We start from the raw sequence: 14482 nt of genomic DNA on the forward strand, positions 1-14482 counted from the left end.
GTATCCGTTGAAAAAGTGATCCACAAATCCAATATTATGGTAATCCAATGTCTTTTAATGGTAGTTTCTTCAAATAAATCCTTAAACAGCCACACAGCCACAGCCGATAGAAAGCCACCAAAGTGAAAATACATACGTACCTTAGTTTGAAAAAGAAGTGCTTACGTTAGCAAAGTAAAAAATAGTCCCAACGTACCAAGTAAAACAACTCAGTGTAAAAAGAGAGTAATTTTACCTTAAACGTTATCTAGTCCTTCACTGGACTATAAATCATAGTATTCCAAATCTGAGACAAGTGTGGAATTACCTGGAATAAAGGTATACTGTCCTGATCAATCTTAATCGATATATATCAACTTCAATTATCAAAAAACTGAATACTAAGCCATGACACCTGTTCTTAAAGTCGTATTTTGAGAAAAATCACCTGTCTATGACCACCATGTGTAATTGCAAATAAAACTGCACTCTCACAACAGAGAATCTAGCTACATATCTATCAAATTCCAACTATACCCTGAACATCTCTATATATATTATTATATGCCACATATATATCTGTAAATGGTTTGTAAAGGTGTATAACCTCACCTCATTTCATACATATCTTAGACTCCACTCATTCTATGATCGTCAAATTCCTGCTTCGATGATAATAAATCCAAAATACAGGATACACGAGTACATGTACCTGTAAAAGTGACGAAAATACATTTAAGTATCAATTCCACTAATAAACAACCCTGCTCCCCTCTATGTCGGCACTCACCTGTCTACTCACAACAGTGCTCCCTCATACAATTCCTGGCTCTCGCGTTCGCGTTGTACCCTAGCGCCATCTTTAAATGGTTATCGTAAGTCAGAATTACAGGCGCCATGTTATCCTTTCCAATATTCCCATCTAGAGCATATAACTCCTACTACTTTATTTTTTAATATATGGGATATAATTATCGTGTTAGATACGCGGTCCGTGGATAATCTAGTTTCGTTGAATAACCGGATATCGATATATTTTCGAATCGTATATATTAGCCAATGTGGGTTTTTAATATTCCCCAAATGGCCGTCGAATCACCAGATATTATAATATATTTGTAATCAGATTGTATATATCTATTTAACTCCACCACAAGTCCGACATTATTAGGGAACTGAAATAGCCCTCTATCTCTCTCTATTTCCATTAAGAATATGTGCACGGCGAATCTCCTCGTCTCAATTAAAGTTTACTTAAGTTCCAAATGTTTCTGCAGTCGTGCAACATTAATTAGTATTATAAATCTCCAAAATTGTTTTAACTACTGTTCAGCTAATTCCGTGTAAAATGCTAGGAATTACTAAAACGCATAATGGAGCTGACCAAAATCATATTCATAGCTCCTACGAACCGGCGATCTCAAAACTCACTGTCTCGCTCCAAACCTCATGGCTAAGAATAATATCCTGAGTAAATACAGAGACTAGTATACCTATATCCAGACTTCTCCATCCTTGCCCCCATATTATCATTATGTATATGAAATAGATTGGTAATATACACCACGGAGAGGGGTAATGCGAGGAAAAAATAAAAGTTAGTCTAGTGGAAAAGGATAGAAAATTTGCAGATATTGTTCTAATGATATCATTATAACTTTACACATCAATAACATAAACGTCTGTATGCATTGGTGGTATTAATAAACATCATTACTCACATTCAAAAAATAAATAAAATTTCATAGTTATTACTTCCATTATATAATCTACATCCATTGGTTAGAACAGGAACCAAAATATATTCATACAATCCAGAAGTAACATTTCCCATAAATCTGAGATACATGTTTCATATAGAACTACATACCACCAGGTGATCCATTCATTCACCTAAAAAGTACTGAAGCTCCGAATCCAAATTAAGACAATCCTCAACTGCTCTAAGTTTCATGATCCATCTTGCCTCAACCCGTCTCAATTTAAGTACTCTATTGCCGCCCCTACTGTCCATCGTTACATGCTCTATCCCATGATACATAAATCTGTGATTATCTTGTTCATGACAGTTTTGGACTATATGGGCAGCAATTGGATACCTCGTGTCTCCATTTTTTAATGCACGAAAGTGCTCAATCATTCTGTCTCTCAGTCTTCTCACGGTACTCCCTACATAAATCTTATTGCAGGTGCATACTATAACATAAACAACAAACATCGTATCACATGTGATAAATGACTTGATAATGTGTTTGCCTGTGTTATTATATTCGAAATGTTGAATCTTTTTGAATGCCCATCTACAAGAGCTGCATTTACCACAGTAATAAAATCCTGTCCGTCTATCAGTTAACCAATTATCTCTAGATATTGGTCTCGGATAACTTGGGCTGACAATATTCGCCAATGTGATACCTTTCCTGAATGTTAACGATGGTGTGTCAGTAAGGAAATGTGAAATATCTTTGTCATGTTTTAAGAGGTGCCAGTATTTGTCAATTATAGAATACAGTTTATGGCTACCTGTGCCAAAATTCGTAACCAATCTAATCTTCTGTGATTTACAATCTCTAGTGTTAGTTTGTTTAGGTTTCAATGTGTCTCCCTCTTAATTCGCTTTGCTTTACACATAGCTTGTGTAACAATTTTCTTGTCATAACCTCTGTTTGTAAATCTATTAGCCATATCTGTCAGATTGTGTTCAAAATCTGAATCTTGTGAGCAATTCCTACGGGCTCTAAGCATCTCTCCATATGGAATTGCATTGATTTGGCTTCTCGGGTGACAACTGTCAGCGTGTAAAAGTGCATTACAACTTGTCTCTTTACGAAACATGCGACTACAAAGTCTGTCCCCTTCCACAAATAACTCTATATCCAAGAAAGTAAGTTTTTGTCCACTATAACAGGTTGTAAAAGACATATTAACATCATTAGTATTCAGATAATCAAAGAAACTTTGAAGTTCCGTAGTGGTCCCCCTCCAAATCAAAAGACAATCGTCAATATATCGTCCCCAATAACATATATGATCAATCCATTGTACGCCCCTTGGGCCCCAGATCCACTCCGCCTCAAACCATCCCATGAACAGATTGGCAAAAGATGGAGCAAATCTGAAGCCCATCGCTGTACCAAGCTTCTGTTTGTACCACTTATTTTCAAATAGAAATATGTTATTTTCCAATACAATCTTAGTCATTTCCATAATCATTTGTGTATGATCAAAATATTCTGCAGATCTTTTGTTCAAAAAACTCTCCATTGCTTTAATCCCCAGCACATGATCAATATTAGAATATAGTGAGACTACATCCAATGTAGCAAGGATCATATCTGATTCCCAAACAACATCACTCATCAAATTGAGGACATGTTTAGTGTCCTCAATATATGACGGGAGTTTCTCCACAAATGGTCTAATAAACACATCAATGAATTGAGAAAGTCTCTCTGTAGGACCCCCGATGCCCGAAATAATCTGTCTACCCGGTGGTTTCTCTCGATTGTTATGTATCTTGGGTAGGCTGTACAAACAGGGGGCCCTGGGGACTCCACTCGTAAATAGACATACTCATCATATTCCAGAAAGCTGGCATCATACCAATGTTTAAGTCTAGAGTTAATCATCTCTGTCACACGTGAGAGGGGACTGACTAACTCCTGTACATAATATTTCTCATTATTGAGTTGCGACAAAATTTCATCATTGTAGTCATTACAGTTCATTATAACAATGTTGCCTCCCTTGTCTGCCATACGTATAATCAATTCTGAATTAGATGACAGAGATTTCAAAGCCAACCTCTCCTCTCTACTAAGGTTACCAGGTAAGGGAAAAAATGGACCCCTCATCTCTTTCAAAATTAAACAATCAATATCTAGATTGACAGCTTTGTAAAACGCATCAATCATGTTACCTGCCGATAATTGGGGTATCCATTTTGATTTGGTTTTAAGCCCACTACTGATAGAGGAACTCTGTTTGATTTCCAAATCTTCTAATAAAGTACTCATAGTAACAGGATCTTCTTCACTCTCTGTAATTGAGAGAAGAAGTTTAGTGTCATAAACCTCCTGTATGGTGATGTTACTGGATAATGTTGTAACAGAAGAAACATGCCTTCGCTCAATATCTTGATTGGAAAAATATTTCTTAAGTTTGAGTAACCTCGCAAATTTATAAACATCAATCTTTGCAGTGTACCAATCAATACTCATAGTCAGACATCACCTGGTAACCTTAGTAGAGAGGAGAGGTTGGCTTTTAAATCTCTGTCATCTAATTAAGAATTGATTTCGGGCATCGGGGGTCCTACAGAGAGACTTTCTCAATTCATTGATGTGTTTATTAGACCATTTGTGGACAAACTCCCGTCACATATTGAGGACACTAAACATGTCCTCAATTTGATGAGTGATGTTGTTTGGGAATCAGATATGATCCTTGCTACATTTGATGTAGTCTCACTATATTCTAATATTGATCATGTGCTGGGGATGAAAGCAATGGAGAGTTTTTTGAACAAAAGATCTGCAGAATATTTTGATCATACACAAATGATTATGGAAATGACTAAGATTGTATTGGAAAATAACATATTTCTATTTGAAAATAAGTGGTACAAACAGAAGCTTGGTACAGCGATGGGCTCCAGATTTGCTCCATCTTTTGCCAATCTCTTCATGGGATGGTTTGAGGCGGAGTGGATCTGGGGCCCAAGGGGCGTACAATGGATTGATCATATATGTTATTGGGGACGATATATTAACGATTGTCTTTTGATTTGGAGGGGGACCACTACGGAACTTCAAAGTTTCTTTGATTATCTGAATACTAATGATATTAATATGTCTTTTACAACCTGTTAAAGTGGACAAAAACTTACTTTCTTGGATATAGAGTTATTTGTGGAAGGGGACAGACTTTGTAGTCGCATGTTTCGTAAAGAGACAAGTTGTAATGCACTTTTACACGCTGACAGTTGTCACCCGAGAAGCCAAATCAATGCAATTCCATATGGAGAGATGCTTAGAGCCCGTAGGAATTGCTCACAAGATTCAGATTTTGAACACAATCTGACAGATATGGCTAATAGATTTACAAACAGAGGTTATGACAAGAAAATTGTTACACAAGCTATGTGTAAAGCAAAGCGAATTAAGAGAGGAGACACATTGAAACCTAAACAAACTAACACTAGAGATTGTAAATCACAGAAGATTAGATTGGTTAAGAATTTTGGCACAGGTAGCCATAAACTGTATTCTATAATTGACAAATTCTGGCACCTCTTAAAACATGACAAAGATATTTCACATTTCCTTACTGACAGACCATCGTTAACATTCAGGAAAGGTATCACATTGGCGAATATTGTCAGCCCAAGTTATCCGAGACCAATATCTAGAGATAATTGGTTAACTGATAGACGGACAGGAATTTTATTACTGTGGTAAATGCAGCTCTTGTAGATGGGCATTCAAAAAGATTCATCATTTCGAATATAATAACACAGGCAAACACATTATCAAGTCATTTATCACATGTGATACGATGTTTGTTGTTTATGTTATAGTATGCACCTGCAATAAGATTTATGTAGGGAGTACCGTGAGAAGACTGAGAGACAGAATGATTGAGTACTTTCATGCATTAAAAAATGGAGACACGAGGTATCCAATTGCTGCCCATATAGTCCAAAACTGTCATGAACAAGATAATCACAGATTTATGTATCATGGGATAGAGCATGTAACGATGGACAGTAGGGGCGGCAATAGAGTACTTAAATTGAGACGGGTTGAGGCAAGATGGATCATGAAACTTAGAGCAGTTGAGGATCGTCTTAATTTGGATTCTGAGCTTCAGTTGTTTTTAGGTGAATGAATGGATCAGCTGGCGGTATGTAGTTCTATATGAAACATGTATCTCAGATTTATGGGAAATGTTACTTCTGGATTGTTTGAATATATTTTGGTTCCTGTTCTAACCAATGGATGTAGATCATATAATGGAAGTAGTAACTATGAAATGTTATTTATTTTTTGAATGTGAGTAATGATGTTTACTAATACCACGAATGCATACAGACGTTTATGTTATTGATGTGTAAAGTTATAATGATATCATTAGAACCATTTCTGCAAACTTTCTATCCTTTTCTACTAGACTTTAACTTTTATTTTTTCCTCGCATTACCCCTCTCCGTGGTGTATATTACCAATCTATTTCATATACATAATGATAATATGGGGGCAAGGATGGAGAAGTCTGGATATAGGTATACTAGTCTCTGTATTTACTCAGGATATTATTCTTAGCCATGAGGTTTGGAGCGAGACAGTGAGTTTTGAGATCGCCGGTGCGTAGGAGCTATGAATATGATTTTGGTCAGCTCCATTATACGTTTTAGTAATTCCTAGCATTTTACACGGAAATAGCTGAACAGTAGTTAAAACAATTTTGGAGATTTATAATACTAATTAATGTTGCACGACTGCAGAAACATTTGGAACTTAAGTAAACTTTAATTGAGACGAGGAGAGTCGCCGTGCACATATTCTTAATGGAAATAGAGAGAGGGCTATTTCAGTTCCCTAATAATGTCGGACTTGTGGTGGAGTTAAATAGATATATACAATCTGATTACGAATATATTATAATATCTGGTGATTCGACGGCCATTTGGGAAATATTAAAAACCCACATTGGCTAATATATACGATTCGAAAATATATCGATATCCGGTTATTCAGCGAAACTAGATTATCCACGGACCGCGTATCTAACACGATAATTATATCCCATATATTAAAAAATAAAGTAGTAGGAGTTATATGCTCTAGATGGGAATATTGGAAAAGATAACATGGCGCCTGTAATTCTGACTTACGATAACCATTTAAAGATGGCGCTAGGGTACAACGCGAACGCAAGAGCCAGGAATTGTACGAGGGAGCACTGTTGTGAGTGGACAGGTGAGTGCCGACATCGAGGGGAGCAGGGTTGTTTATTAGTGGAATCGATACTTAAACGTATTTTCCTCACTTTTACAGGTACATGTACTCGTGTATCCTGTATTTTGGATTTATTATCATCGAAGCAGGAATTTGACGATCATAGAATGAGTGGAGTCTAAGATATGTATGAAATGAGGTGAGGTTCTACACCTTTCCAAACCATTTACAGATATATATGTGGCATATAATAATATATATAGAGATGTTCAGGGTATAGTTGGAATTTGATAGATATGTAGCTAGATTCTCTTGTGAGAGTGCAGTTTTATTTGCAATTACACATGGTGGTCATAGACAGGTGATTTTTCTCAAAATACGACTTTAAGAACAGGTGTCATGGCTTAGGATTCAGTTTTTTGATAATTGAAGTTGATATATATCGATTAAGATTGATCAGGACAGTATACCTTTATTCCAGGTAATTCCACACTTGTCTCAGACTTGGAATACTATGATTTATAGTCCAGTGAAGGACTAGATAACGTTAAAGGTAAAATTACTCTCTTTTTACACTGAGTTGTTTTACTTGGTACGTTGGGACTATTTTTTACTTTGCTAACGTAAGCACGTCTTTTTCAAACTAAGGTACATATGTATTTTCACTTTGGTGGCTTTCTATCGGCTGTGGCTGTGTGGCTGTTTAAGGATTTATTTGAAGAAACTACCATTAAAAGACATTGGATTACCATAATATTGGATTTGTGGATCACTTTTTCAACGGATACATCGTCTTTCAAGAAAGACATTACTCCTGCACCTGAGTGGAACTGTTCTTTATACTTTTGTGCAAAAGTTTGCACTGCTGTTTATTATTGTGGAGCTCAGGGAGATACCAGTGTAAATTTGTGACAAACTCTGGATTGCTATTCAGGGTTTTCTGGGGATTATATGGTAACCTGTCCCTTTCTCTCTTGGAGTTAACTAATAACACAATTCATTTGTTACAGTTTTACCCACAGCTGTGCGCCTGACCTTTGGCCTGGTTGCCAACTCCATAAGTGTATCTCTAATCCCTCCTTCCATCTCCGAATAGGGTCCCAGATTCTCAACCCAAGCAGCCTCCCTCTCTTACCTCTCCTTGCATATATTGCCTTTTCTAAATTGTAAGCCGCAAGCAGGCTTGCCAACCATTGCTGAAGCACCGGGGGTCTGTTGTCTAGCCAGGCCCTAGCTATTGTTAATCTATAAACGGCCATAGCTACAAACATCAATTCACGCTGGGGGATGTCAGGGTCTAGCCTAACCCCTAATAATATCAAAGTTGGTGAGAGTACAATTTGAGTTTTTAATAGACTACCTAAGAACGCCTCCAGACCCTGAATCAGCGTGTGCAGTTGTGGACAGGTAGCAAAGATATGTACGATATCTGCCTCCGGGAAATTGCATCGTGGACAAGTAGTCCCTGAGGTGCTGCCCCATTGTGCTAACCTGGCAGGAGTGTAGTAGAGAGAATATATTGTTTTGTAATGTTGGGCCTGGAGCGGGGCAGAGCAGAGAATAGTGCACCCTAACTCCAACGACTCCTGGAACCAATGTGTTTCGATACCCAGTCTCTGAGCCCGCTTGTTACCCTGCGTACAGAGATCGTCCGGTTTTCCTGCAGCTAGACACTCATAGAAACCCCTAATAGTGCAGTCACCCCTTTTCCCTATTCTCTCAAGAATTTCGTTATTACCAAAACCTGTGGGGTCACCCTGCTTAGTACTCAAAAAGCTTCTAACTTGTAAATATTTAAAAAAAACTCCTACTATCTATATTATATCTGGTTTGTAATTCTGTAAATTGTACCATCCCCTCTTGCTCCATAAGATCACCAATCTGTACTATTCCTTTTCCGGTCCACCCCGCCAAAGAACAGTGATGGATTAAACCCAGATCTGTTGACTGGGTGTGAGTGTTTGATTGGTTCAGATGCTCTGTCCATCACCACCGCCTTTTGTACCGCTTCGTTCGCCATAAGTTGGCAGGGTATGCTCAGACGTGAGTCCCTTGCTTACTTTGCCACTGGATTCAAGCAAGCCTGGCTGAAGATGGCTGTAATGCCAGAAACCGGTCCTAGGTAGCTTGTTTCCGGTCCAGGGAAGGCATGGCTTGGCAGTTTGGGCTGGACTGTTCCCATGAGACACAGGGTCAGACTGATTTGCATATGGCCATGTCTGAAATGGGGTGGCAGAGTGGGCTAAAGAACGGTGATGGATTAAACCCAGATCTGTTGACTAGGTGTGAGTGTTTGATTGGTTCAGATGCTCCGTTCATCACCACCCCCTTTTGTACCGCTGTGTTTTTTTTATTGGGCACAGAATAAGGTGGGAAGAAACTCAAGTTGCTTGAGCAGCTAGCTGGCTGCTATTGAATCACTTCTTGATGTGAGATTGGTGTCAGTTGCCTTCTTATGACTCGCCTACCAGACAGATCAAGTTGTCAGGTTGCGAATGACCTGTTGTCAACCTACAGGGGGCTTGAAAGTCCGCCCGTCACTTACCATTGGTTGGCTTTATTGTTACTTATATTTGCTTGATTTATATTTGATGGCTTTCCATGTCCCATCTTGTCGATCTTAGATTTGTCCCTCCCCTAGACCCAAATCTCTTTACCATCTTTTTGCTTGACTGACTCGTATTCTTGCACTGTTCACTTTTAGGGACCCTTTTTTCAGTTTGGGTAAGCACTCCATGAGAGTGCATGTGATTTCCAGCTCCCTCCCAAATGTGGTTTTTCCCCACTGTGCCATCTGCCAGGCTCTCTGTGTTGCTTGCTCCCTTGTGTGCTTTTCCTGGCCAACACCCCTTGTTGCTCTCTCCCTTGTGTGCTTCTTCTCCACAAAACACCCTGTGCTATGTGTCGCTCTTTCCATTATGTGCTTTCTTCACCCAACCCACACATGCCTCCAAAGCAGCTTTGACAAAGCCAGTATGACAAAAAGGCGAGACCTGTTGGCATCACAGGATGTTGAGTGTCCATGCCGAGACTCAAACCTGGTTCCCCAGCTTCGAGGTTGACCGCTCTAACCTGTTAGGCCACATCCTCAATTAGCCTCTGTAATGACACACACTCCAACCCTATCTGCAAATAGGCATCAGACACCACTTGCTGTGATCTGCGAGTGACAGTACCCCACATCAGACACTAAAAGGGTCCATGACTGAATGTCTGTGTGTGTTTGCATGGGTACATTAGGAGTCACTGCATTGAGAGCAAAATATAAAAAAAGAAAACTGCAGGAGCCTTGTTTGGTGCCGGCACTTAAGCTTGGAGCTTTCGCAAGTTGGTGATTAGAGAAGGACTAGGAAAAGGATAACCAGCACCGATTTCTGCTCAACTTTCAACAGGATAACTCTGCGGCTCCCTTACTTTTAGGAAGTATGCACTGATGGTCCCATGTAAGTTCATGGTAACACTACTTCAAATTCATGATATGAATGAGTTAAGAACCCAAAGCCAGCTCCACGCAAGCAAAACTTTCAGATGGCTGGCCGCAACTTGAGGAAAATATTATGGCCCCAATGACAGGACTTCAGGACTTTACAGGGTTATAAAAGCAGTTGTTTCTAGTTTTTACTTCCATTAGAGTCTTTGCTATCATCTGCAACAATACATTTGCTGAAGGGTTTACATCAAACTTGGCATGAAACTAGAACCCTTATAGCGCCTTTATTGGTTATGTGATCTGTTCAGCAGTTGTTGAGAAATTAGTGTTAGCAAAATATGTGGCATTAGCTTCTATAGGTTAAAAGTTAGGATTATGTAAACTACTCATGTGTAAATCCTTTTTGGATTCTTATGTTGCATAGGGCTTAAGGGAGCAGGCTGATCCCAAGGCCAATGGGGGTAAAGGAGGGCAGCTCAAAGAGACCATGCAGGTACTCATTTATCTTTGTAAGTACCTTTTTATGTTGTATTCACAAATCCAGTTTTGGATTACCGAATCCTTGACCTTCCCTTTACCCTGGATATTGTCCTGGGGGTTATAGAATTTGATGATCTGATCCAGGATTCTCAGCATATGTGGTGAGTGTGCGCTGCGCCTAGTCATAGCCTAAGCCATGCCCCAGACCCTGCCAAAGGCTATGTGCAACAAGAGTTGTCCGTCTGCAGTGGCTCTGCGCTCTGCGGCCAACCTACGCTGGAAGTTCAAAGTGGGGGGTTCACCACCGATGGAGGTTTGAGCACAGGACCTGGATGTAGACCAGACCGAGCTGCCATCCCAAGCTGCACAGAGTGGAAGATCTTGTGCAGTTGTGATTGGCTGCTCACAGTGAATTGGCTAAGCCCTGTGACCAAAGCAAACTTGAACACACGGCAAAGCCCCCTGCACAGCGGGGTTGGCCGCCAGGAAGTTTGGGTACAGGGTGCTACCCTATGCCAGTCTCTGTTTAGCACATCCTGTGGCCAACCTTTGACTGTGTGCAGCACGGTTGCCTACTAATGGGGGTTTGAGCACAAGGCCTAGCTAGAGGCCAGGCCCTGCAGCCAAACTCTCGTGGGTGGAAACCTGAGCTTTTCAACAGGGGTAAGTCTACTCAATCTACACACAGCCAAAGTCCATAAACATTGCATATTTGGTGTGCGAGTTATGGCATGGCTATTGTGGGAGTTATGATTTTTGGAGCTAACCATAACGGGTAAATTTCAATGTTTGTTTTGTTTTTATTCGCAAACGTAACTGTCATGTAAATGTGTTTTATGTGAATTAATATGTTTGTGTACTTTTTATCATGATTTTTTTGGGAAACATGAAGTTAGTGAGATATAGGTCTCGAGGCCAGACCTAAAAATGTTCATATGTTGTGAAAATACTGCACTTTACAAACATTGTCTAAACCCATTTCCTTTAATTTTTTAGAAAATTGGACCGTCTTGAGAAGAAAAAGAAAAAAAATAAAGATAAAAAGAAAAAGAAAAAGCTTGAAAAGAAAAAAAGCAAAAGTAAACACAAGAAACGCAAGAGCAGCTCCTCCTCTTCATCCAGTGACAGTACAGAAAGTAGCAGTGACAGTGAAGCTGACAACAAAGTTAGAACTCACAAAAAAAACGCAACCAAGGTCCCAGAGGAGAACAGCAGCGATTCTGAGGGAAAAACAGAAAAGCGCAATTGCACTGTTTCCAGACCTCGTCATAATGGGGAAGGGGGTAGGGAAAAGCCCAATACCAGCAGATATGACAATAAAAGAGAGCAGCCAACAGGCATAAACCACAACCAGGGTAAGGGCCAAGGTGACCGGCGTGAGCGGGACAGCAGGCATGAACAGGACAGCAGGAGCCATGGAAGAAGAGAAAAGTCACAAAGTCCACGCAGAGGTCACAGGCAGAAGAAGGAGAGAAGCAGGAGCCCCTCAGATGACCAACACAGGCAGCGGAAGGCCAGGAGCAGGTCCTGCAGCCCAGAGGGAAATAACGAAAGAAGGAAAGAGGAAGAGCGCCCCCGAAGACAATCTAGCAAAGAGAAACAAGAGAGACGACGAGACAGAAACTGATAGCGCCTGGGGAGGCACTCAAAGATTAAGAATGAACTCCTCATTTATAATAGATTTCCTGAGGGTTGCAATGTATTATTCTGCATTAGGCAAAGATGTGTTTTATCATCTGCTCATGCATTTTATTTGTTTTTCCCATGTGCTATGTTTACTGTTCATGAAGCTATATTTTTCTTTTTCTCGGTCTGCCAACACAAAGTGTGTGCTGGATTAATATTTGATACCGGAGAATTGTAACGCCCACTTGTTATTCTTTTAAACGTCGTCCTTAGCATAAAAAACTTAATTTCTCTACACAGAGCGCGTACTGCAAGGAGGTTGTACATATCTTGAGATCTTGTATGAAATGGTGTGTACATGTGATACTAATAACCTCTTTTACCTGCTTCGAAAATAAAACTATTGTAAACTATATCCTCCACTTCAATTTGTGATACAAATATCCTGTACTCTGACATTTCTAGCACTGTATTGTGTGCAAACTTTGGGGTGCATGGCACCCCATGCAGCACCGTGTTACTTTAAGCTGTAATGCTTGTATGATTTACCTCATTGGTCCTAGTCTTACTCTTCCTTCTCTCGGTCTACCTTCAGATGAGTCTCACTTCAGGGAAGGGAACTTTAGATGTAAAGTATGATGCTGTAATACAGTCACGCCAACCGCAGCTTCCTGCCACCAAGGGGGACAGCATTGTCTGCATTATCCTGATGTAACAAACGTCTACGTGAACTCAAGGCTGGTGGGTGGGCAAGGCATAAAGACTGTCATGAGAAAGAGGAGGACTAGAAGGAAATGGTTGTGTGATGGAACCATGCATGCCATTACCACGCATGCCGGTTCAACGAAATATGCATCGTTAAGACATGTATGGCAAAGACATATGCATGGTTAAAACTTACGACCCGCTGCCCCACTCCCTGAGCCCTAAAAGGCCCCCTGGGCAAAAATCTACTATGACCCCAGCCCCTCCCCCCACTGATACTCCGTTCAGACTCCTGCCCCCACGCTGAACCCTAAAATGCCCCTGCAAGCCCAAAAAACGAACCCGATCACGGACTCCCGCCCTGAGTCCTAAAATGGCCCCCGGGCCAAAACAATACCCCTTATTCCCCGGTCTGAGACCTAAAACTAACCCCCTCCCTCCTGAAAACCAACCTCTCCCCCCAAGCCCTAAAAACTATCCCTTCCTCCCCGCATTGAGACCTAAAACTACCCCCTCCCTCCTGTATGCATATGCATGGTTAAGGCAAGCATGGTATTGCTTGCTTTTTTTGGGCACACGTTGCTGAGGCTGCGTTGTTCCGGCTGTTTCCTGAAGGAAATAGGGACACCGGTAAGTAATCTAGACTTTCCGTTTATGCCCCTCTCACTTTTACCAGTCCTTTCTATTGCGTAAACCAATTTAGGCCCTTTGGCCTAAAGCCAGTATTTAAAACACCCTACTGCCAGCAACCTTTTGTAAACATTTGGGTGTAAGCTGCAGAAGTACCTTGGTGAAAACAGAAAGAGGCACTAGTACACCCAGCAGTTGGTCCTTCATTCTCCAAACCATGCAAACTGGTAATGGGTAAAGAGATTATCTGATGCTCATGTTGCTGCTAACAGCCACTGGAACCCCTGAATGCCATACCTTTAGTCTGTTGTCCATGAATTCTAGATTGCTGTGCCACCTCTGCCAATGACTCTCAACCTGTGCTATGGTAAATCAGATCCACTGGCTGCCACTATGGATTATTTCTGTCACTGGCCAAAGACTTGACAAAGTCAGAATTTTGGAAAGCGCAAGTCTTAAGGACACAGGTTAAAGTTCCACTGCAGACATCCATTTAGTGCTACCAGCATTCAACTTCTGAGGCTAATTCAAGGATAAAAGGAAAGGGGGCAGTGCTCTGGAACCAATGGAAAGAGGGAGAGATATGGGTACAAAAACAAAACTGCTATCTAGAGGCGCAGCCTAAACCCGAGACTCGCAATACACCCAACCCTAGACAAGCATTGGAAATGCA

The 14482-nt window shown here is 40.5% G+C and overlaps 1 protein-coding gene across 1 annotated transcript in view; it reads left to right on the plus strand.

The window, feature by feature from the left end:
• The window catches only part of CIRSR (corepressor of RBPJ and splicing regulator), a 179070-nt gene extending 166181 nt beyond the window's left edge, over nt 1–12889 (plus strand). The window contains exon 9 of the mRNA XM_078681545.1: nt 11845–12889. Within this exon, the coding sequence (XP_078537671.1) occupies nt 11845–12475 (631 nt within the window). The 3' untranslated portion in view covers nt 12476–12889. The remainder of the gene's footprint in view (nt 1–11844) is intronic.
• The last annotated feature ends 1593 nt before the right edge of the window (nt 12890–14482 follow it).

The sequence above is a fragment of the Lissotriton helveticus genome, chromosome 3_1 (genome assembly GCF_964261635.1).
Source record: "Lissotriton helveticus chromosome 3_1, aLisHel1.1, whole genome shotgun sequence".
In the NCBI taxonomy this organism is placed as follows: Eukaryota; Metazoa; Chordata; class Amphibia; order Caudata; family Salamandridae; genus Lissotriton; species Lissotriton helveticus.